Source organism: Arvicola amphibius, chromosome 10, assembly GCF_903992535.2.
Source record: "Arvicola amphibius chromosome 10, mArvAmp1.2, whole genome shotgun sequence".
NCBI classification, from domain to species: Eukaryota; Metazoa; Chordata; class Mammalia; order Rodentia; family Cricetidae; genus Arvicola; species Arvicola amphibius.
The window spans coordinates 81247332-81271993 of NC_052056.1; the positions used below are offsets into that span (position 1 = coordinate 81247332).

At 54.0% G+C, this 24662-nt stretch overlaps 1 protein-coding gene across 1 annotated transcript; it reads left to right on the forward strand.

Moving 5' to 3' along the window:
- Positions 1-30: 30 nt before the first annotated feature.
- Positions 31-24453, forward strand: Setd1b (SET domain containing 1B, histone lysine methyltransferase). The gene is given in 30 exon segments (XM_038345639.2): positions 31-264; positions 708-892; positions 1128-1226; positions 1847-2117; positions 4215-4327; positions 5203-5459; positions 5461-5494; positions 5496-5573; positions 5575-5774; positions 5776-5832; positions 5834-5957; positions 5960-6031; positions 6033-6095; positions 6097-6129; positions 6131-6217; positions 6220-6276; positions 6279-6353; positions 6355-6441; positions 9564-10388; positions 13821-14082; positions 14169-14524; positions 14609-14708; positions 15171-15704; positions 16993-17861; positions 17863-18262; positions 19007-19173; positions 20427-20558; positions 20641-20760; positions 20837-20974; positions 22248-24453. Coding segments are annotated over 29 exon segments (5955 nt in total). The 5' UTR covers positions 31-264; positions 708-721; the 3' UTR covers positions 22422-24453.
- Positions 24454-24662: the final 209 nt, after the last annotated feature.

Here is a 24662-nt window from a genome sequence, read left to right on the forward strand (position 1 = left end):
GGCTCCTTAGCGGTGTATTGTGGGATGTGCGGCTACTGGGAGCCGAGCCTCCGCCGCCAGCCGCCTCCCGGGCAGCAGCAGGAGCAGCAGCGGCAGCAGCAGCGGCGGCAGCGGCAGCAAGGGCAGCGACAGCCCGGGGCCCGGCAGCCGCTAAGGCGGCGTCCCCCCCATCCCGGCCCCCGGTCCGGCCGCCCCGGCCTCGGCTCCCGCGGGGGACACCATGTACTGGCTGGCGGCGCAGGGAGGCCGGCGCCCGGCGGGGATGTAAGCACGGCTGGGGAGGGAGAGAGGCCGAGGCTAGAACAGCCGGGCGGCCCGAGCCCCCGGCCCCCGCCCCGACGGGCGACGCCAGGCCTGCCGCGCGCCCCGAGCCCGAGCCGGGCCGAGCGCCACGCCGGGCGGCCGGCAGCACCATGGGCCGGAGCCCGCGTCCTCCGTGCGCCCCGGACCGCGCCAGCCCGCAGCGGGGGCCCCCGGCAGCCCCTCGCTGGCAGCCGGAGACGGTGGCCGAGCGGGCGGGCGCGTAAATCCTCCGGAAAGGGTTTATTCTCTCGCTCCATTCTTATTTTTTTCGGGGGAGGGGGAGAGCCAGCGAGACAAGCTTTCGGGGCGCGCTGGTAAGGTGGGAGGGGGTGGGGGCCAGCCGAATGGATTCTTTGGCGAATGTGTAGAAGCGGCGGAAAGGACAACAACTTGCTGGTTTTCAGGTTGGGTTAACGGCATGGAGAACAGTCACCCCCACCACCACCACCAGCAGCCCCCGCCGCAGCCCGGCCCTTCGGGCGAGAGGAGGAACCACCATTGGAGAAGTTACAAGTTGATGATTGACCCGGCTCTGAAAAAGGGGCACCATAAACTGTACCGCTACGATGGGCAGCATTTCAGTCTGGCGGTGAGTAGCCGACGCGCCTTCCCGCCACCCCCACCCCATCCCCGGTGGAGCCCCCAGACAGAGGCGAACGGAGGGGGACCCCCTCTCCCAGCCACCTGGCCAACTGTCAGCCAGGGCTCCCCCCTCAGCCTGGAGTGGGACTGGTGCCTGGAGACGGGGGTGGGGGGGGGTGTCTGCCCCTGCCCCTGGGGAGGGTGCCAGCCTTCCATACTGAGCCCCCTATCCCTGTCCACAGATGTCCAGCAACCGCCCGGTGGAAATCGTGGAAGATCCCAGGGTGGTCGGAATCTGGACCAAAACCAAGGAGCTGGAGCTGTCGGTGCCCAAATTCAAGGTAGGACCCCTCCTCTCTGTCTTATGGTCCCTCCCCCCTTCTCCGAGTTCGAAAATAACGCCAGTCCTGACCAAGCCCAGCCGGATTCTGAGTTCCCGCCGTCCAGGGTTGGCAAGTTTTGGCGGGGAGGGGGGGGGAGAGTGGTGTCCCCTCCCGGCCACTGTAAACAAAATAACACTCGGAGAAACTGTAGGGAGGGCGCTGATACAGCGTCCTGCCGGCGGAGCTGGGGGCTCCGGGTCCCTACCTGGGTCCTTGTGCACCCAGGGGCCTGGTTCAGGGACCCGCCCCCTTTCCCATCCCTTTGGCTTTAAAGGGGGCTACTTCTAGACTAGGGGGTCGTTCCGGAACCGGCAGTAAGGACAGGAGACCAGAATAGGGAGTGGGGAAAGAGAAACTGTTTCTTTTTCCCCTTTCCTTTCGAACCCAGAGGACTTCCAGGTTCCAAACAATTTAATCCTCCGCTTCTCAGGCCCGCCCGCATGCTTTTTTTCTCTTTCAAAAAAAATTTAATTTTTTTCCACCCTTTATTGCTTTTAACTGCTGGGCAAGTGAGGAGTGTTGTGTTTTTCTTTGGTTTTAATGTTTTCCAAACTCCCTTCCCCCGCGGCCCCTGCCAGATCGATGAGTTCTACGTGGGCCCTGTGCCTCCAAAGCAGGTGACATTTGCCAAGCTGAATGACAACATCCGTGAAAACTTCCTAAGGGACATGTGCAAAAAGTATGGGGAGGTGGAAGAGGTGGAGATTTTGTATAATCCGAAGACCAAGAAACACCTGGGTATTGCCAAGGTGGTCTTTGCCACGGTCAGGGGCGCCAAGGAGGCCGTCCAACACTTACATAGCACGTCTGTCATGGGCAACATCATCCACGTGGAGCTGGACACCAAAGGTTAGTAGAGGCCTATTGGCCGCCCATGGGGGAGGAGCTGGAAGGCCACCTGTCAGCCTGACTCCCTTCAGAGTTAGGAGAACCCTCTACTGTCACCTCTTCCTTGGGATCTCCCCCCATCACCTTATTTATTTTTTTGTCCCCTCCGGATGGCAGAGTCACATGGAACCAAATGTGTTGTCTGTTGCTAGGAGACAGGCTATAATTTACCAAATGTGCCAGTCCTTGGCCACTGTACCCTTAGGGACCACCCAGAGATTTCCCCACCCGACACCTCTGTGGGCCCCTCTCTGAGCCCCAGTGGCCTGGGTTTAGACAGTCCCTAGGTGTTGCTGCCTGCCTTAGGGGAGAAGGAAGCATTTGTTTATTGTAGGGGGCAGAAGAAGGACTTAAATTCAGATGTCATTCCTTAAGGATCTAGGGTGCCATGCCTCCTCCAACCCTACCGGTGCCCCTTCCCTGAACCAATCTGAGCCCTGAAGTGTTTCATTGATAATGTTCTGCTAGCACTGATAGTGGATCTTGGGGGCGGGCTGCTCTGGGTGCTCTAGGGTTGACACTTGTCTTCCCTCCTCTCTCTTAAAGAGACAGCAGCACCTTGGTCTGCTCTATCCGGCCGGGAGCCACACCTCCTACCTCCAGGGTTGCTGACTCCTTCCCTCAAGTCCTGGCTCAAGACTCGGGTAGAAAGACCTGGCAAGACTCAGAGGGCATTCCCCTAAGTCTGCCTGTGTCCTTTTTGAGGGATTCCTACCGATCTGAAGGAAAGAGCAGGGTGCCCTGGAACCAGGGAGTCCCTAGCCAGCTGTGAGACTGTTAAAGTCCAGAGTTGGGAGTGGGGGTGGCACACTGGTGAACTCTGCCTGAGAGGATTTCAGTCCAGCTCCTGGGTATTGTGAGCTCTAGGTTTGCGAGTATCTGAGCACACAAACGCAGGAGAGGAAAAACTTACTCTGTTTTGTTTTGCTTTTAATGATGGCTACATGCAGAGTGGCATCTCTGTGACTGACTCCTGTGCTGGGTGCAAAGAGTGGTGGGATTTTCTGAGTGAATTTGGGGAGCCCAGGGCCTGGCCATGTGGTCATAAGCTTTCCTATATGTCATAAGCTTTCCTGTAGACATGTCATGTCATAAGCATTCCTGCTCTTTTCCCTAGTTCCTCACTCTCTAGTAAAGCTGGTGCGTGCGTGCGTGCGTGTGTGTGAACAGACAAATCTACTACGTGTTCTTACAGTAAGCTCAAGTCTAATTTCCCCCAAGACTGAAGCATGGAGTCTCCCTCCCCCATCACCTGCCCACATCTTAAAAGAGCAGCTAAGTCTTACCACAATTTCATTTCTGAAAAAAACAAAAACAAAAAAACACCAACCCTCAGATACTACCACCTAAGTTTGAGATTGTCTTTCAGGAAAGAGTCCAGTAAAGAGTAGGTCGCTCAAGGAATGCACCTCCTTTGCATATGTAAGCAGCGCATCTAAGGTTCTATAAATACCAATGATCTGGGGCCTGGTTAGTAGAAATCTCTCTCTCTTCTGATGATGGGTAGAGCTTTAGACTTGGGGCTCTCTGGGACCATGTGGGGCCCTCTTGGGGCTTGAGCTGGAGCAGCACACGTTGGTTCACAGTAATCTGTGTGTTTGGCTGACTGTGCTGGTCTTCTGGTCCCAGAGAGTTAACAGTCACCTCTGTGTCACCTGACTTCCTCTGTCCTTGCTACAAGCCATGACTACTAAGTGTGAAAGAAGAATTGTGGGGAGATGGGGGTAATAATGGCTCCTTGGAACCGTGGTCCAGGTAATAAGAAGGACTTTGCACTCAGGATGATGTTTTCTTTGGGTTTGAGGGAGTCTCTGCCCAACAAGGTGCTAATTTTAGAGTCTCAGGATCAGAAAAATCAGTTTTGTGGCTTTGCTGGACAGATGGGAATCTTAAATGCGGTGCAGTGGATAGGAACCTAATCAGGGGACATGCAGTGTCCCCAGGCTTGTGGTCTCAGGCACAAGGGATCCATGAAGATGCTAATAAGCAAGTTGGAATCCCCATGGATGTGTCTCCTGCTGGAGCCTCCATGGATACCCTCTCCCCTGCCTGTTACAGGGGAAACTCGCATGCGCTTCTATGAACTGTTGGTCACCGGCCGGTACACCCCCCAGACCCTCCCAGTGGGTGAGCTGGATGCTATCTCTCCAATTGTGAATGAGACCCTGCAGGTAGGTTGATCCCCTGTTGCTCTCTGGCTCAGAGGTCTGACCACATCCTGCTGTAGGTTCCAGAGCTGGTCTAAAAGCCCTGTTTTCCCAAGATCTGCTACAGCATGTCTCCCCTGGGATTGGATCCCTGTAGCTGTCAGTCCACACGGAGTCCCTCCTCCTCTTCCTCCTCTTCCTCCTCTTCCTCCTCTTCCTCCTCCTCCTCCTCCTCCTCCCCCTCTACCTTCCACTTATCCGGGATTCCCACAGACCTGGGGCTGCTTTTCCTTATGAATGTCAAAACACTACTGTGTTTGGGTCTTAGTGTCTGGTGTCTGGCCTTCCCTGTACTCCTGTCTGCAGGAAGCAGAGTTCAGAACCTCTTGCAGAACAGACTGCAGAACTCCCTTTCAGCCCCCTGCCTACCAAGACACTTGCTTGACCAATTCCAGTCAACCACAATTTCAGCTTGCCCCCCCCCCCAGGGATATTAAAGTGTTTACCTGCTGATCAGGAGGCACTTGTCCTATGTCACACTGTTTAAATCTCTAGAATTTGTAAGGACAGTTCATCAAGCCCAGGACCACAGTTCTAGGGCACATCTCTGTCTCAATGCCCTCCAGCATCAGATAGCCCGAGGTGGGAAGGCAATGTCAGCCTTTATGGAGATGTCAGGGTCTTCTCTTCTGCTTCGGGCATTAGGGAAAGTTCTCAAAGTGTCCAGAGGGTTAACATCTATAGCTAGGGGGTAGAGAAAAGCTAAGAGCTTCTCCACACTTCCCTTGTGATGGAAAGTTCCCAAGTTCCCAGCAAGCCAGAGTTTTAGTGGGAGACCGCTGCACTCCCTTGCACAGATCTACCCTCCCTCCACTCCTGTGATTTCTTTCTCTTTCTAGTTATCAGATGCTCTGAAGCGTCTCAAGGATGGCAGCCTGTCTGCAGGCTGTGGCTCTGGCTCCTCCTCTGTCACCCCCAATAGCGGTGGGACCCCCTTCTCCCAGGACACAGCTTACTCCAGCTGCCGTCTGGATACACCCAACTCCTACGGACAAGGCACCCCGCTCACGCCTCGCCTGGGTACCCCCTTTCTCCCAAGATTCAGCTATTCCAGTCGTCAGCCCACACCCTCCTACCTCTTCAGCAGGACCCCACGGCCACTTCAAGGCTCGGAGGCACGAGAACAAGTTCCACCGATGCCTACAACCGCCGCCATGAGCATCATTATGTCCACAATTCTGGCCGTGGCTCCATGGCTGGAGCCACATCTAACTTTCCGAGGCTCCCTCAGACCTTCCTTTGGCAGCAGTGGAGGCAGCAGTGGCCCTCCCTTCAAGACCCAATCACAGGATTCGGCCACATTTGCCCACACTCCACCTCCTGCCCAAGCAGCCCCTGCTTCTGGATTCAAGTCGGCTTTCTCTCCATATCAGACTCCAGCACCCCCATTTCCCCCACCCCTGAATAGCCCCTGCCACAGCAGCCTTTGGGACCCGTGACAGCGGGGAGTTCCGGAGGGCACCCGCACCCACCCCCTACCACCTTCTGACCTCCAGCCAAGGAGAAGCCAGGCACACCTCCTGGTCCCCCACCCCCTGACAACAACAGGCATGGAGCTGGTGGTAGGCCTACCTTCGGCTGGAGTCCTGAGCCCTGGTATTGACAGCCCAGAGCACACCCACTCTGGAGTCATCTCCAGCCGGGCCAGAGAAGCCCCACGACAGCCTGGGACTCCCGCATTGAGATGCCTGCTGAAGAGCAACGTACCAAGCTGCCCTTCTACGTGAGCAAATGACTCAGACACTGAGCTCCAGGGGGAGGAGGCAGCCCCTCTCCTCCTCCCTCTCCCAGCCTCTCCCCAATCACCCACTTTCGGCACATAACTCGCAGCCTGGCTTGCCGTGGTCCCTCCCCGCCCATCCTCGCCACCCCTCAGCACAAGGTCTGAGGATATCAGCCCAACACCACTGCCCTGACTTCTGATGAGGATGACGACCTGAGCCTGGGCCTGGGGCCTTCGGCCTCCACCTGAGTCCCAGGCCCACCAGACCCCTATGGGGCTTTCAGGGCAGACAGCTGAGGTGGCTTTGGGGTACCTGGCAGGAGACAGTACCCCGACCTCAGAGAGGATGGATGAGGTATGTCTGGGATTGTTTTGTCTGTTTTATTCCACCCCTCCTCGCTTGAGATTTCAGTAGCTAAGACACAGAGCAATGGGACGAGGTGACAGTGGCGCTGTCTTTACTGGAGGTGGAGTCTAGGCTTCTCCACTTGGGCTAAGTTCTGATTTTGCGTTGAGTGGAGTCAAGACCCGAGCTAGTTTTGGACCGTGGTCATAGTTCCAGATCATTTTCCTTGTTGGTGGCTTATGAATGATCAATCAGTCCTGTGCTCAGGCATATGGAGGCTGGCCCGCAAGCACTCCCGAGTGTTGTTCTCAGAGCCTGAGGAGATAGGTGAGAAAGCATTGCTGGCAGTGCAGTTGGCTTCCTTTTCCTCGCCGATGCTTCAGACGATCCAGAGGGGAGGACTTGCAGGTTAGCTTCGGAGGGGGAAGAAAGCGTAAATCAGGCAAATTTTTACCCGCCCCGCCTTGCTTCACTCCATCCCATCGTTCAAACGTCCAGTCTTGGAAGGAAGTTTCAAAGCTGGGAGGAAGATGGCGGTGCTATTGTTAAGGTTTTCTGGGGGAGAGGAGGGTTATGTCATCCTCCTGAGTTCCTCTCAATCCTCATCCTGGATCAGGCATCACTGGACCCAGCAGACATGAACAAGTAGAAGCTCAGATACAGCCCCAATGCTGTGGACACAGAGATGAGGTTCTGCCTTCCCTAGCCCTTGCATAAGCCCCTGTCCGAGAGGAGGTGGGGCTGCAGGTGGCTGAGACTCCTGGGAGCCTGCAAGCAGTTCTCGGGAAGTGGTTTCTGGCTTCAAGGGTCAAGGTAGAAGGAGTTGACAGGTGTACTAGAACTAGCTAGGCTGTGAGCCCTCCCCCAACCCTTCTAGGCCGCCTAGGTTTGGCGGATGTTTATTATGCCAGCCACCTGGTCCAGGGCTGAGACGCTCAGAGTAGCTAGAGGGCACGGGCCTCTCTCCCTTGTACTCATGCACTCCCTGGACTTAAGAAGAGGAAACTAAGGCTGGGAGGGCTGGAGTCTGGGGCACCCAGGACAGAAGCCCAGGGATGCTTCCAAGTAGGGTTGAGCACCACGTCGGCCCTCCGGCGCCCCCTGCTGGCAACCTGGAGAGCGGTACTTAAGTGCTGTATCTGGTAGTGTGTAGTGCCTGTGTAAGATAAAGAAGAGCTCTGCCCACACAAGACTGAGATAGAGACCCGGGAGCTGCGGCGTGGAGGGGACCGGTGGGGAGAGACTGGATAGGCAGCGGCTGGTGACTAACAGCACAAAGTTTTAGCCCCAGAGCCTTAGCTGCCTTGTCACATGGGCTATGTAACCTAGAGGAAGGCATTTTCCTCTAGTCTCAGTTTCATCATCTGTTGAGTGGGTCAGTAAGAGCCCTGTCTCACCATCTCCATGGAAACACTGCGTTGCCTGGGAAGCCCAAGCGTCCTTCACCTAGACCTGCAGGAACTGCCGCCAGCTGGTTCCTCCCCGCTGTGCCCAGGGAGGAGGGGAGGGCTGAGCCAGAGCTTGCTTGGTGCTCCTGTGATTGGCTGACTGGAGCAGCCTGGGTTAACCCTCTGTGTGCTGCTCCACAGTGCTAGGAGCTGTCCAGAGCTGGTGTCAGGGCATCCTTTCTCTTTTTGCTGAGCTTGCCTGGTCCTCCCTCACATGAATACCTGAGAGTGAGCAAGTGTGTAGACATGGTGTGTACAGGGCAGATGAAGGGCTGATACTCTTTCCCCCACCAACGTCCCCTGAGACCCTCCTCACCAGGTGGTGTGACCCCTGACCTCACAGCAGCCTTCCAGAGTACTTGCTGTCTGTCTAGGAGCCTTGTTTTCTTACTGGTTTCACCCCAGGTAGGGACTGAGCCACAGAAAGAGTCTTGGTGTGGCACTGGAGCACCTTTCCTCCAGCTCCTAGTTCCACCTGTACCAGAGGAGCTCAGTGCCTCTCTCCGGTTCCCAGATTCTGACTTTAATATCCCAAGACCACGGCCTCAAAGTAAAGAGCCCTCCCCATGTGGTTTGGGATTTTTTGTTGTTTGTTATCGGCCCAGGATGTCCTTGACTTCTCTCCCTTCTACCTCCTCACTTTCTAATTTTTGGGGCGGGACCGAGGCCTCTGGAGCACGTCCCAGCTCTGGTTCTCACTGTTGGGTGTGGCTCTCTGGTCGGCTTCCTCATCTTTCAAAAGGGACCCACATGGAGCCTCACTGGGTGAGGTTTTCCTGCAGTTAAGGAATGAGACCATTCGTATCTGCAGCTCAGACCCTTGCCAGCCCTTTCTAAAAGCTTGGGAGACTTAAGTGAAAGGAATGATGAGAAAACACTGGAAAGGGCTCAATGAGAGCGTTCTGGCCAGCTCTAGGGGCTGTGGGGCCCATTACCCAGCATGCTCTGGGTCTGGGCTCAGTCTCTAGCAGCTGTCAAACAAACAAAAATCCCCTGTGAGTCCTTAAGGCTGCTACCTCACCACCCAGGCAGCACAGATGTTACATTTGCACCAGGCCCTGCTGGCCTCAGTGAGGACCACTGGCTGGCTCAGCCCAGCCAGGTCGGGGAGCCACTTCCTGTTTGAAATCCCAGCTGTGTCTCTTATTGGTTGTGTGGTCTCCGGGAAGTTACTTGAACCTTTCCTGTGTCCCAATTTCCTCACTAGTAAAAGTGGTAATAACAAACTCACTTTGCAGAGTTGTTCTAAGAACTACCTCATGTATGTAAATTTCCCTGGCCTGTGGTTCCCAGTGTTGACTCTTTCCTGTGTTCTCTAGTCCCCCTGCCCTCCCTCCACCCCGCCCCGGCTTTCCTCTTCTCCATGGTGCACTGTTGTTCGGTTACACTTGAGCTCCACCGTTTATGAGTTCTGCTCCGCACAGAGCAAGACTGGGGTCTGTCGCTTTCATGTTGTCAGCATCTAGAACAGTGCCTGGCACCCGGGTGCTGAACTAATGGTGGTGGAGTGAATGGCTGTTTGATGCCCCTTGTACCAAAGGAACGTATGATCTGGGCTGGTTAATGGGTTTGCACAGGGCCCATTCTGCAGCTGGGAATCTCCAGTACTGATCCCAAGTCTCCAACTTCCTGGTGCTCAGAAAGTGCTTATGAACCTGTGATACCCTCACTGCTCTCTTCCAGGGCCAGCAGTCCTCAGGAGAGGACATGGAAATCTCAGATGATGAGATGCCCTCGGCCCCCATCACCAGCGCTGACTGCCCCAAGCCCATGGTGGTGACCCCAGGGGCAGGGGCTGTGGCGGCTCCCAATGTGCTGGCTCCAAACCTGCCCTTGCCCCCACCCCCTGGTTTTCCTCCATTACCCCCACCACCTCCACCCCCACCCCCACAGCCTGGCTTTCCCATGCCCCCACCTTTGCCTCCTCCACCACCTCCACCCCCACCATCCCATCCTGCGGTGGCAGTGCCCCCACCACCCTTGCCAGCACCACCAGGAGTCCCACCCCCACCCATCCTGCCACCACTGCCACCCTTCCCCCCAGGACTATTTCCTGTGATGCAGGTGGACATGAGCCATGTGCTGGGTGGCCAGTGGGGTGGCATGCCCATGTCCTTCCAGATGCAGACACAGATGCTCAGCCGGCTCATGACAGGCCAAGGTGCTTGTCCCTACCCCCCCTTCATGGCTGCTGCAGCTGCCGCTGCTTCAGCTGGACTGCAGTTTGTCAACTTGCCCCCCTACCGGAGTCCATTCTCCCTGAGCAACAGTGGCCCAGGCCGCGGGCAACACTGGCCGCCCCTGCCCAAGTTCGACCCCTCCGTGCCGCCACCAGGCTACGTGCCACGTCAGGAGGACCCGCACAAGGCCACGGTGGACGGGGTACTGCTGGTGGTTCTCAAGGAGCTCAAGGCTATCATGAAGCGCGATCTCAACCGCAAGATGGTGGAAGTGGTGGCCTTCCGGGCCTTTGACGAATGGTGGGACAAGAAGGAGCGGATGGCCAAGGTATGTGGGCTGCCGGGCAGGGAATATCCTAGAGTGACAAGAGACACCTGGAGACATCCCTTTCTCCCAACATGTGTTACTGGCTGTGGGCTGCCTCTGTCCCAGCGTGAGACCCCTTTAAACAGTACACCTTACTGAATAGCCTGGACCCATGGCCTCTGGCTGTGCGCAGCTCTTTCCCTTGAAATAGAGGAGACGAACTGAAAGCACCAATCAATTGTGCAGTTCCTCATTTGCCCAAGCGGGAGTTTTAGAAGCTCAGTAGCTTCCTGCCCAGTGGCTGCCAGCTCACGTGGCCCCACAGCCTACCTAGGCCTTCTCGCCTTCCCTCTTTCTTCTCAGGTCTTTGGCACAAAGTCTGGTCTTGTGGGGACTTTTCCTTTTTTTTTTTTCTAGTTAGTTTATTTTACATCTGCTTTTCCTTTTTCCTTGGAGGGCATATCTATCCAGACTCTCAGAAGCCATCCCTAGCTGCCTTACCTCTACTTCAGTTCTTTTTCTTTAAGAGGTGGAGTCTCAGCCTGTAGTCCAGGCTCAAGGGTGTTTCTGCTTCTTAGGCCCTTTAACTACAGTGACAGGCGTGTAGCTGGGAGTGGTGGCACACACCTTTAATCCCAGCACTCAGGTGGCAGAGGCTGGTGGATCTCTGTGAATTCAAGGCCAGCCTAGTCTACAGAGTGAGTTCTAGGACAACCAGAGCTGTTACACAGAGAAACCCTGTCTGAATAAAACATGAAAAGCAAACAATAAGAATGCTGCTGACGACAAGGAAAACCGCAGCTCTAGGTCTCTCTGCTCCTCACCCCACCCCAGAGGGAAGCAGACTTTCTTTTGCTGTCCCTCCCTACACTGCACTTTAGGGAACGCTTGTGTGTCTGGGAACTTGCTCTTTGCTGAGTAAGCGAGCCCTCTCACAACGGCTTCTCGTCCATATGAGGGGGTAATAAACTAGAAAGAACCACCTGCCACCCGTTCTTTATAGTTCACTTGCATTGTGTTGGCCCCCTGGGATGAGTGACAGTCACAGCTAAGTAAAGCTGTGTCATCAATAGTGTAGTGTCCGTGCCCCAAAGACGGCTCATTTTGTTTTGCGCAGTTCCACACCATCCCTTTAAAGCCAGTGTCTCAGCCTTGAGTGGCCACCTGTGGGTGAACAGTAAAGGAACGTCTGTGCAGACATGCTCTGGATTTTTGTTTTCTCTTGTTGTTTGAGATAGTTTCACTGTGTTGCCTTGGCTGTCTGGGAGTTGCTCTGTAGCCCAAGCTAGCCTCCAACTCAGACCCACCCACTTCTTGAGTCCTGACTTTAAAGGCCTGCAATAACTCACTCACCTGGCGTTCATGAATATTGTCAAGAGGCTTTATTTATTTATTTATTTATTTATTTATTTTGGTTTTTCGAGACAGGGTATCTCTTGTAGCTTTGGAGCCTGTCCTAGAACTATTCCCTTGTAGACCAGGCTGGCCTCGAACTCAAAAAGATCCTCCTGCCTCTGCCTCCCAAGTGCTGGGATTAAAGGAGTGTGCCACCACCACCTGGATGAGGCTTATATTTATTAAAGCTGAATCTGGTTTAGGTTTAAATCAAATACTTATTGAAGCCAGGTGGTGCACACCTTTAATGCCAGCACTCAGGAGGCAAAAGAAGGTGGAACTCTAGAGTTAAAGGCCAGCTTGGGCTACAGAGTAAATTCCAAGACAGACAGCTTGAGCTACATGGAGACACCCTATTTCAAAAAAACAAAAACCAAACAACCCGGGCCGGGCAGTGGTGGCGCACGCCTTTAATCCCAACACTTGGGAGGAAGAGGCAGGCGAATCTCAAATGGGTTCAAGGCCAGCCTGGGCTACAAGAGCTAGTTATAGAGTTCTGGGAGAGGCTCCAAAGCTATAAAAAAAACCCTTTCTCAACAAACAAACAAAACCCAACAATAACCAAACCAAAACAAAAAACCCCACCAGAGACTCTAACCCAGGCTAACCTCAGATTCCCTATGTAACAGAGAATGATTGTGAATTTAGAATCTTTCTGCTTCTACCTCTGGGTGTTGGGATTACAAGTATGCCCCACCACGCTCAGTTTGGCAGATGCTGAGAGGAGCCCAAGGCTTCACGCTTGCTAGGCAAGTGGTCTTCCCAGCTGTGCTACATCCCCAACTCTGAATAAATCCTTCACGCTGTTGAAAGGACCTGAGCCAGAAGAGAAGCGCACCTGTAACCCTAGCATGTGGGAGGTGGGGTCAAGAATATCAGGAGTTTAAGGCCAACCTTAGCTACACGGCTCCATGCTATCCTGTAAAACAACAAAAGCAGCGGTTAGAGCGATGTCTCAACAGTTAAAAAAGCCCTGGCTGCTCTTACAGAGAGTTTAGTTCCTAGCACCTACAAGGTGGGTCAGAACTAATCTGTAAACTCAGTCCCAGGGGATCCAGCTCACTCTTCTGGCTTCCACAGACAACAGACAGACATGAAGACAAAGCACCCTTGCACATAAAATAAAAATAAACTGTTAATAGAAATTATGTAACAGGATTAAAGAAAAAAAAGAAAACAAAAAGAAAAAAGTTATGTAACAAACCTTGGGTCTGCTTTTGTGTTTTACGTTTATTATATTTTATCATACTTTATTTTGAGATAGGGTCTCGTGTAAGCCAGGTTGTCCTTAAAACTTTCTGTGCAGCTAAACAATGTGGGCTTTAAATGCACTGGTCTCCCAAGTGGTGAGGCTTGGGAGCGTGTGCCACCACCCCCAGCTCTCCCATCGTCACCAGTGTTGGTTGTTGGTGCTATTTTACCTGTACGGGTGTTTGCCTGCATGCATGGAAGTGAAGTCAGTGCCTGCCTGATGTCCACAGAGGATGGCATTGGATGCCCTGGACCTAGAGTTACAGATGGTTGAGGGTCACCATATGGGTGCTGGGAATGGAACCCAGGTCCTTCGCTAAGACAGCCAGTGCTCTTAACAAACCGTTGAGTCATCTTTCCTGCCCCCCTCCATTTTTTTAAAAGCACTTGCTCAAGAAATAAAATTGGTTTCAACTAATTTCTGAAATGGGAACCCCTAACACTCCATCCCTTCTCTTCTGGGGCTATCAAGTCTGCTGCTTCAACACTGTGGGCTGTTTGTAACATGCCGGACCCACACGGCACAGGAAATAAGACATTGTAAAGGTTCATTGAGTGTGGACCTTGGTCCGTGAGATAGTACACAGTACACAGCTCTCGTTCCCACATGCGGAAACTGCTATTCTATAACTTCATCTGTAAGTAGTGTGTTGATAGTAAGGCCATAATGGAGGGGCAGTGCAGGGCTTTGGACCCCCAGGAAGGGAGTGTGGGGTGGTCAGGTGTGTGGGAAGAACGTGTGCTGGCTGGAGAGGGTGGTAGCAATGCCTCTGATTGTGGTCACTGTTCCCTTCTCTCCCATCCTAGGCCTCACTGACCCCCGTGAAGTCGGGTGAACACAAGGACGAGGACAGGCCAAAGCCCAAAGACCGAATCGCCTCATGTCTGCTGGAGTCATGGGGCAAGGGTGAGGGCCTGGGTTATGAGGGCCTAGGCCTTGGCATTGGCCTCCGTGGTGCCATTCGCCTGCCCTCCTTCAAGGTCAAGAGGAAGGAGCCACCAGATACAGCCTCCTCTGGTGACCAGAAGCGGCTGCGGCCCTCAACATCCGTGGATGAGGAAGATGAAGGTTTGTGCTTTTCCACTGCTGGCTGGCTGTTTGTTCCCCTTCTTCCCAGCTCCGCATCTCAGCTCTGACTCCTGCTGTTCCCACAGAGTCAGAACGGGAGCGTGATCGAGACATGACCGATGCCCCCTGTGAACTCACCAAGCGGGACCCCAAAAGCGTGGGTGTGCGACGCCGACCAGCACGGCCCCTGGAACTGGACAGTGGTGGGGAAGAGGATGAGAAAGAGTCCTTGTCTGTGTCCTCCTCGTCATCAGCATCTTCATCCTCGGGATCTTCCTCCACCTCGCCCTCATCTTCAGCCTCAGACAAGGAGGAGGAGGAACAAGAAAGCACAGAGGAGGAAGATGATGAAGCGGAGGAGGAGGAGGAGGAGGAGGAAGAGGAGGAAGAAGGCCCTAGGAGCCACGTATCCTCACCCTCATCCTCATCCACCTCTGATAAGGTCTGGATCAGGGAGGCTCCCGGGTGCTGGGTGGGGGCACATGGCCCTTCAGCTCACCTGCGTCTCTCTGGCCCTGCATCCCAGGATGATGATGACAGTGATGACCAGACTGATTCTGATGACGATGGTCAAGACACAGTCCTGTCTGAGGCAAGTGAGAAGGACAGTGGAGACTCTGAGGAAGGTGAGCAGGAAGTAGGCGGCTGCCCCAAGCCCATCCTGATGCTCTGAGTTCCCAATGTTAGTGCTTTTAAGAGGTTTGTTCATTAGAGCGAAAGAGCACATACCTCTTGTGTCAGGATCCTAGCTACATCAAATGGCAGAAAGGACGAGTCCACAGAGCAAACATAGATGAGTGGGTTTTTAAGGCTGACCTGGGCAGGGGTAGGAAGGAAGGGGTGGCGTCTGACAGTAGAAGTGCTTTGGAGGTGGTGGTCGCCACACTGCGAGTGAACACACTGAGGGCGCTGGGATTCTTCACTTGAAAATGAAGAGTCTTGTGTTAATTTCACCTTGTTCTTTTTATATTGAGTGAGGGCTGTGTTCAGAGGGCGTCCTGTTCAGAGGCCTGTGGGGAAATACCTGGCATAGGGCAAGGGCACCCCGGGCTGTGTCATAACCCTCCCAACCCGTGTCCCTCATCCAGAGGAGACAGAGAGCATCGCCGCTTCCAAGGCCGCAGCCGAGTCGTCATCGTCCAGTGAAAGTTCTGAGTCTTCTGAGTTTGAATCCAGTTCTGAGTCATCGTCTTCATCTTCATCCTCGGAGGATGAAGAGGAAATGACTGTACCTGGTGAGGAAGAGGAAGAGGAGGAAAAGAAAGAGACCGCAATGGCTACAGCCGTGGTAGTGGCATTGGCCGACGAGAGCATGCCTCCAGCAGGTGACCAGGACTTTGAGCAGGAGAGGGCGGAAGTGTCTCTGGGCCCAGGAGCCCCCATGGGGGAGTCGTTGGGCACGGAAGAGGAACTGGACATTGAGGCTGAGGACGAAGTCCCTGAGGTGCAGGCTGCTGTGCTGGAAGAGCCTCCCCTGCCCGTGGGTGCTCAGGAGCTGGAAGGGAGCAGAGAGCCCCCAGAAGAGCCAATCCCAGACACACAGGAGGACATGTTGCTATCTCCAGAGCTCCCTGTCAGTGAGACAGAGGCCCAGCCGCCATCACCCCCTGAACGTGGTCCAGGTAATCCTGCAGCTTCCTGGGTGGGAGTTGGGTGGGGTATGGGGCAGGAAGCTGGGTAGTGTCTTTACCACTGGAACCAAACCAGATCCTTAGGAAGGGCCTCAGCAGACTCCTGGGACACTGCTGGGCTCACCGCTCAATTATAAGATTCCTGTCAAGCCTTTAATTTCCAGCGCTCAGGAGGTGGAGGCAGGCGGACGGACCTCTGTGAACCAGAGAGACCAGCCTGGCCTACAGAGCGAGTTCCAGGACAGCCAGAACTATATAGTGAAACCCTGTCTTGAAACCCACCCTCTTCCCAAAAAAAAAACTTCCCCAAGGGTTATTCCTCAGCCTGTGTGTCTCCGAGGTGCCCTCCCCCAAAACACACACTCAGTGGGAACCCATGGTAGATGAGTAGGGCAGCCTTGGGATGCCAGGTCAGGTGAGGGGACATTGGGGTTCTGTAGCCTCCACCACTTTGACAGAGTGGGGCAAAGCATGTGCAAGGCTCATTGCTGGGGCCTTGGTGTGAGTGGTGCCTGCAGGGGCAGAAATGGTCTTCACTTGAGCTGCTGGACACAGTGTTGCCTCTGCGCTCCTGGGGAACCAGTACTGCTGCTAATTACAATAACTGTTAACATTTCAGAATATTTAACTTAGCCGCACCTGGTTAGTATGAAATCCAGGAGATCAGACTGTAGTGTTTGTTTAATGTATGTCCTTTTACTGAGTCGAGACCACAGTCTGAAGAGTTAAGTCACTATGACGGTTCTCTTGGTCCCCGGTACTGTTTAGGTCATTGTCAGTACAGCAGTAGATCAGGTGGATGAAGCTGTCTGTCCTCATGAAGCATGTATTCTAGGTCAGGGTGGCAGGTAACAACAAATCCACTAGAAAACTTCAGATCCCAAGAGAACAGAGATAAATGCCAGGGGACTCTATGAAGACTGATGGGGATGGCAGAGACGAGACTTGAATTTTGTTCCTCCATGGAGTAAGTTTTCTTGGGCCATAGGAACAAGGTAGTGTCTGGTTTTCTGCAGTGCTGGGGTCCAGGCAAGTACCCTACCACTAAACTGCACTCTAATCACAGAGCATAGTTCCAAAGGCATGGGGGAAAGCTAGCATCGTTCATGCTGGCCCTAGGAAGCCCTTCTAGGTGCATGGCACTGGGCTGGTTCCCGAGGTGCCTCGGTTAACTGTGTAGTGTCTATGTGGCATGCATTGTAGGGCAGTAGGAGCACAAGGCTCTGAGAGATGGCTGTATCAAATAACAATGCCCTGGTTTCTGCCTTCCTCTCTGCAGAGGAAGACCTGGGAGTGGAGCCCGAGCCGCCGCCGCCGCCTCCGATGCTCACCTTGCCCTTGCAGCCGCCATTGCCGCCTCCTCGGTTGCTCCGGCCACCCAGCCCACCACCTGAGCCCGAAACCCCAGAGCCCCTCAAACCTCCTGTTCCCCTGGAACCTCCCCCCGACGACCAGCCTCCACGTACTCCAGGTCTCTGTGGCACTCTGGCCAAGTCACAGAGCACAGAGACAGTGCCAGCCACCCCGGGCGGGGAGCCCCCACTGTCGGGGGGCAGCAGTGGTCTGTCACTGAGCTCCCCACAGGTGCCTGGCAGCCCCTTCTCCTATCCATCCCCATCCCCTGGATTGAGCAGTGGGGGCCTTCCACGGACACCTGGCCGGGACTTCACCTTCACACCCACTTTCCCTGAGCCCAGTGGACCCTTGCTTCTACCTGTCTGTCCCCTCCCAGCTGGGCGTCGAGATGAGCGCTCTGGCCCCCTGACCTCCCCAGTGCTCCTGGAGACTGGCCTCCCTCTCCCGCTTCCCCTCCCTCTGCCCTTGCCTCTTGCATTGTCTGTCCCTGTCCTAAGGGCCCCACCTCGGCCACCTACCCAGCTGCCTCCCCTGCTGCCTGCTTCCCTAGCTCCGTGCCCACCCCCTATCAAGAGGAAGCCAGGCCGGCCCCGGCGATCCCCACCATCTATGTTGTCCTTGGATGGACCTTTGGTCCGGCCACCGCCAGGGCCTGCCCTTGGGAGGGACCTTCTGCTCCTATCAAGCCAGCCACAGGCCCCCATCTTCCCCAGTGCACATGACCCTCGGGCTGTGACTTTGGACTTCCGGAACACAGGGGTCCCAGTGCCCCCACCACCTCTCCCACCCCAGCCCCCCCCCACCCCCACCTCCACCACCTGTTGAACCCACCAAGCTGCCCTTCAAGGAGCTGGACAACCAGTGGCCCTCTGAGGCCATTCCTCCAGGACCTCGCCGCGATGAGGTCACTGAAGAATATACAGACCTGGCCAAGGCGCGAGGACCATGGCGACGGCCACCTAAGAAGCGCCACGAAGACCTGTTGGCCATGTCAGTGTCACCCGAGCCCTCCCCACCCCAGCCTATCTTCCGGCCCCGCTCAGAGTTTGAAGAGATGACCATTCTGTATGACATCTGGAACGGTGGCATAGACGAGGAGGACATCCGCTTCCTGTGTGTCACCTACGAGCGCCTGCTGCAGCAGGACAATGGCATGGACTGGCTGAACGACACACTCTGGGTCTACCATCCCTATATCCTGCCAGACGTGGGGCCCACATCCTCAGACCTGTCTGTAGCAGTCACAGTGCTGGGGAGGCGGTAGGAGTCATTGTCACCTTTCCAGGCTGTGATCATGCCAGGCCTGTGTCACTTCATAGGTAGCAGGGCTGGTCTCGGGTCCACATATAGGTTGAGCATCTTAGAACTTACCAGTAGAGGAGACTGACCAAGACTCCCTCAGCCTTTCTCTGCCTGGCTGGAATTGAATCCCAAATGGCCCAGTGAAATACCGGGTGGGTAGTTGTTGCATTTTTCACAGGAAGAAACCGAGGTTCAGAGAGGCTAAGTGACTTGCCCAAAGTCACACAGCTTCCAAGTGACAGGCAGAGCTGAGATTTGAAGACAAAGCTGGCTCTAGAGTCCAGCTCTTTGCTATACAATCCTGAAGCCAATTTGTTACCATGCCACTTTAAGAATGGACCTTTCTTGATCCCCACTGACCACACTGATTCTATCAAATGCTGTCTCAGGAGCTCTGACAGAATATTCTGATATATTTCACTATTTATAGATTCATCATTACTGCTGTTGTCAGGTGAGAAACGGGTAGAAAGTAGTCATAGCCTCGCCCAGGTCATTCACTTAGGGACAGCATCCGTGGTGGTGGCCTTGGGCATCATTACCCTTAGAGGTGGGTCTGAGGCTGGGGAAGCCAGGAGGAGGTACCTGGAGGGTGATCTCTGAGAATGTCCATGTGGCCCTTGACCCACACCCACCCACCAGCCTCTCGTCAGCAAAGAAGAAGAAACGAGAGGATGGCATCCGTGAACACGTGACAGGCTGTGCCCGAAGTGAGGGCTTCTACACCATCGACAAGAAAGACAAGCTGAGATACCTCAACAGCAGCCGTGCGAGCACTGACGAGCCCCCCATGGACACCCAGGTACCGTGAATAGGGTGGCCTGTGTGAGCCGTTCCCAGAGGAGGTTCAGGGCAGGGCTCCGAGAGCATCCTTCCCATCCCACCGTTGGGCTTTGGGTGGGACAAGGCAGGGCTGGGAAGGTGGAGGATTACCACATCTAGGGTAGACTGGGCTACATAGATAGACTCTGTCTCACAATCAAAAACCTGTGAATAGTGGAGAGCCCCACATGATTTTAACCTTGGACATAAAATGCATTTCCAAAAAGTTGGCTTTCCCCCCATTCTGTTCAGTATATACTTACTGAGCACCTCTGTGTACTAGTCATTGTTTAGGGACTGAGTCAGTGAACAAAAAGAAGGGTTTTTGTTTGTTTGTTTTTTAGTCTTTTGAGACAGGGTTTCTCTGTAGCTTTGGAGCCTGTCTTGGAACTCACTCTGTATATCAGGCTGGCTGGCTGGCTTTGAACTCACAGAGATCCACCTGCCTCCGCCTCCGCCTCCTGAGTTCTGGGGTTAAAGGTGTGTGCCACCACTGCCCAGCTCAAAATGAAGTGTTTTTTTTTGTTGTTTTTTTTTTTTTTTTTTTTTTTTTTTGGTTTTTTTTTTGAGACAGGGTTTCTCTGTAGCTTTGGAGCATGTCCTGGAACTAGCTCTTGTAGACCAGGCTGGTCTCGAACTCACAGAGATCCACCTGCCTCTGCCTCCCGAGTGCTGGGATTAAAGGCATGCGCCACCGCCGCCCGGCTGAAGTTTTTTTTTGTTTTGTTTTTCCTTTATGTTGTGGGATGAACTTTCAAGCAAACATACATAATCAAAGGCAAATGCCATGGATAAGAGGGAGGTTGAGAAGTCCAAGGGTTGGAGAAGGCGGTGTCGGATCTGAGGGAAGAGGGAGGAAGCTGTAGAGAATGTCAGAAGAGACTACTGAGGATTTCCATAAGGCAGGGAAGGGCTCAGTTGTGCGAGAAAGAAAAAGCTTTTCAAGATGCTGATAAGAGCCGGGCGATGGTGGTGGCGGCAGCGCATGCCCCTGATCCCAGCACTTGGTGGGAAGCAGAGGCAGGCGGATCTTTGTGAGTTCGAGGCTAGCCTGGTCTACAGATTGAGTTCCAGGTCAGCTGTGGCTATACAGAGAACCCCTGTCTGGAAGAACACTGAAGAGGTGGGAAGTCAGAGAAGCTCAAAACCAGGAGGTGGGGGCTGGGCTGGGGAGGAGGACATGGCAGTGCCAAATCTGCTCCTTTCTGATTTGTCGTCCCGTCGTGCCAGCAGGGTATGAGCATCCCAGCACAGCCCCACGCCTCCACCCGGGCGGGCTCAGAGAGGCGTTCCGAGCAGCGCCGCCTTCTGTCCTCCTTCACTGGCAGCTGTGACAGTGACCTGCTCAAGTTCAACCAGCTCAAGGTGAGGCTCACCCTTCCCTGGGACAGCCAAGGCAGCATGGGACCTGGAAGAGCACTCACCCCTCTGTCCTCCCCTCCCTTAGTTTCGGAAGAAAAAGCTCAAATTCTGTAAGAGCCACATTCACGACTGGGGCCTGTTTGCTATGGAGCCCATTGCTGCTGATGAAATGGTCATTGAGTATGTAGGCCAGAACATCCGCCAGGTAGGTGCCGTCCAGGGGACAGGGGAGGTAGCGGGGGGCATGGAGCAGGCCCAGACTTACAGTTTTGTGCGGCCAGGTGATCGCGGACATGAGGGAGAAACGGTATGAGGATGAAGGCATCGGTAGCAGCTACATGTTCAGGGTAGACCACGACACCATCATCGACGCCACCAAGTGCGGCAACTTTGCACGCTTCATTAACCACAGCTGCAATGTAAGTGCCCAGTGCCCAGTGAGGGGCTGAGAGGACCCCACCTTTGTACTAGGGACCCAGGCTCCTCTTGGGCATGACAGTCATGTGTTTAGTCTCCTTTCCAGGCTCCAGTTGACCAGAGGTGACAGGGAGGAGGGAGGGGATCTGAGGCCTGTACAAGGAGCTTTGCTCCTGGCCTCAGTTGTTGTTTCTGTGCAGTGGGTGCAGTGGGAATTCTGGAGTCAGGATGAAGTACTCAAGAGGTGGGTTGGAGCCTGGTACAGTGTGCACACCTCTAAACCCAGCGCTTGGGAAGGAAGCAGGTAGATTCTGATTAGTTAGGGGCCAGCCAGGACTACACAAGAGAGACCCAGTCTCATTAGTTGGTAAATTGGTTACCTGGCAAACACAGAGACCCAAGTTCAATCCCCAGAACCCACATAAAAAGGTGTGCTGTAATCCCTGTGCATAGCTGATTTGGTGAGCTCCAGACTAGTGAGAAGCTACTGCAGCTGCCCAGGTGAGCAATAATGGGCTAACCATGCCTGATGGCTTCAGAAGAAGGGGCATAATGGTTAGGGGCCAGAGCCAGCATTGACTGATGAAGGGGAGGGCTTGGGGAGAAGGGTACAGATAGTTTCAGGCGCCCTGTGAATGTGATGACCTCTATAGTAACTGTTTATCTCGCTCTCCAAACAAAAGCAGCTACAAGTAATATGCAAATGAAGGTGGCAAGACTCTGCCAATCACACTTTATATGCTAAAGTGGGCAACTAGGGCCCGTAGTATACAGAAATAGCACCTGCCTAGAAGCACAGATGTAGGCATCCCATGTATCACGGCTGATGGGAAATAATCGTGGTCATCTTTAAAGGTTCATTTGTTTGTTTTTGTTTGTTTAGTGTGTATGGGTGTTTCGCTAGCATGTATGTATGTGAGCTGCAGTGTTCCCCCTGAGAAGCCAGAAGAGGGTGCCAGGTCCCTTGAAACTGGATGGTTTTGAGGCACCGTGTTGGGGGAGACAAGAGCCTATTGTAGGACCTCTGCAAGAGTAGTAAATGTTCTTCCCCACTGCCATTTCTCCAGCCCCTCATCAGTTTTTTTTTTTTTTGTTTTTGTTTTTTTTTTTTTTTAAATACCAGGCATGGGAGGAGCTGGCTGGAGGGCTGAGCCCAGTCCTGCTCCATTGAGCGGGTGACCCCAGTAATGCTCAGTTGGGTTTGGGATAGCTACATGGGTGAGGACTGGCTAGGGTCCTGGTCCCTGGCTTACCCCATCACCACTTCCCCTACAGCCCAACTGCTATGCCAAGGTGATCACAGTGGAGTCGCAGAAGAAGATTGTCATCTACTCGAAGCAGCACATCAATGTGAATGAGGAGATCACATACGACTATAAGTTCCCTATCGAGGATGTCAAGATCCCCTGCCTCTGTGGCTCCGAGAACTGCCGGGGGACCCTCAACTAGTCCCCGGGTGCCAAAGGCCAAGGATGTCAGCCGTAGCCCGGGAGGACCCTCGCCCTGGGCCAGGCTCCACCTCCCACCCATTTCAGGTGCTGTCCCTTCCCCCAGCAGCCACGCTAGGGCCTGGCGCCCCCCCAACACTACCCCAGGACCCACCCGCAGCCCCAGCCCCGCAGCGGGAAAGGGCTTCTCTGTCTCACCTGTGTCTTTCCGTTTTAAAGACGCTCTCCGCAGGCTTTCCTCATCTCCTCTGTATCTAGCTTTCCATCCTCCCCCCCATCTCTCCGATGTTTTCCGTGAATGCTGCTCTGTTGCAGTTGTCTTCTCTTTATTTCTTCTTCCTTGTCCTAAGAAAAGACATTTTTAACCGTTGAAAATGTGAAGGCAGAAACAGAGGAGGAACCCTGTGAGGGCCTGGAGGCCTTGGTGAAACTGTGTGGGCCCAGGGTCCAGGCTGACTCCGGGCCAGGTGCTGCAGGAGGAGGGGGCTCCAGCGGCGGGAACCTCTCAGAACACTACATACCCGAACGGCCCCTCTCGGCCTGTGGGTGCAGTGAGCAAGACCCCACAGCTTCTCCGGCCTGTTCCCCAGTCTGTCCCTTCCTCTGTGGTTGAGGGTGTCCTTTCCCTGAGGTAGACCCTGGGGGAGCCAAGCTGGTCCCAGACAGAAACTTCCTTTCTGGGTGCTCCCAGCTGCCCTATCACCCCCAAATCCTTGGGTTCAATGTTTACTTTCTCATTCGGATGCCAGCAACGATGGAGCCTCCCAGTGCGGTGGGGGCACTGGGAAGGGTGTCTCCACTCTCTGCTGCCTCGGCTTTGCCTGGGTGTAGGGGGTGCCAGGGCCCTCAGGGCCCCCCAGCCCTGCCATTACGGGTTGTCTGACCGTACGCATGTGAGATTTTTTGTTGTTGATAAGCTTCGCCCCTTTACCCCACGCCACACCCACATCACCCTGCTGGAGGCCCCCACCTGGGAGGCCAGAGCGTATTTATTTCTATAGTGAGCAGGTTTTTTTTTTTCCCCCAGAGAAAGGAAAATAGTCTTGGAAATGATTTTAAATCTCAAATCTAAGTCTTAGGCAGCTCCTGTCCCCGCCCTAGCCCCATCCCCATCCTCTTCAAGACTAATTTTATGGATTTTTTTTCTCATGTATAAAATCAAAACGAAGGGAAAAAATGATTCTTTTTGAAGTTCAGAACCTATTCCTGTAGATAGACTGCCATAACGGACTTTTCTCGGGAACTTTGTTTCTTGTAGAAACGTGGGAAGACTTTTTTTTTTTCCATATTTCTTTGTACTTCCAAAAAAAAAAAAAAAGCAAACCAACCAACAACAACAAAAAAAATGACACAAACAGCAAGTCTCCCTTCCCCCCAAAGTAGAGCAGGCCTGTAAATACTTCTGGACCGTGACTGTTGTGACCCGGAGTCCTCACCAAGACGAAAGTGCTCCGGGTGGGGCCAACCCCACCCGTGGACCAGGGCGGAGCCTCTGGTATCAGCTTGTGTCAAGCTTCTTACATGTAAATTCTGTACAAAGAATTGTTATTTTTTTCTTTCTCTCTCTCTCTGTCGTTGGTGGTTTTGTTGTGTATTTTTTTGTTTTTTTTTTTTAATCCTCCACGGGCCTTCCGTGTTTGAGACCGTGCCCACGGGTCTGAAGTTAGTCTAAAGATGAGTGGCATATTAAGACACGGGGGCAACCTGGGCACCAGCGCCGACCTTCTCTTCCATTTACAGTTTTCCACATAACTGCAAATGAGGAAAACTATTTATTTTTCACAAGAAAATGTGTAGTGTTGTAGAGACGGCTAATTTGAGTTCCTCGTGCGGCCACCCCCCCCTCCCCCAATGGGCGGTTTTACCCTCACCTCCTTGTATCCTCCACAGAAGGGTGAGGATGATGATACCCAGAAGCCAGGGAGGAGCTGTGGGTCCCTGGCCCTGACTCTCCTTGAGCCCATCCTGGGATCCGCGTGCCACTCACCCTTGGCTTGACTTTGATGTGGGTGGTGTTGAGGTTGCCCCCTTGCCCCAAAACCCTGGCTCACCCCAGGATGGTTTGCGATGATCCTGATGTGGGACCCCATTCTTCTTTGAGTGCTTTTGTTATCACTTGAATAGATCTCTGCTTTTAAGGGCCAGGGGATTCTGGTTTTTTTTTTCGTCTACCCCCTCCCCCCCCCCGCCCCTACAAAGAAGCAGAACCAATAATAAGTTTTCGGGTTGTCTGCGTATAGAC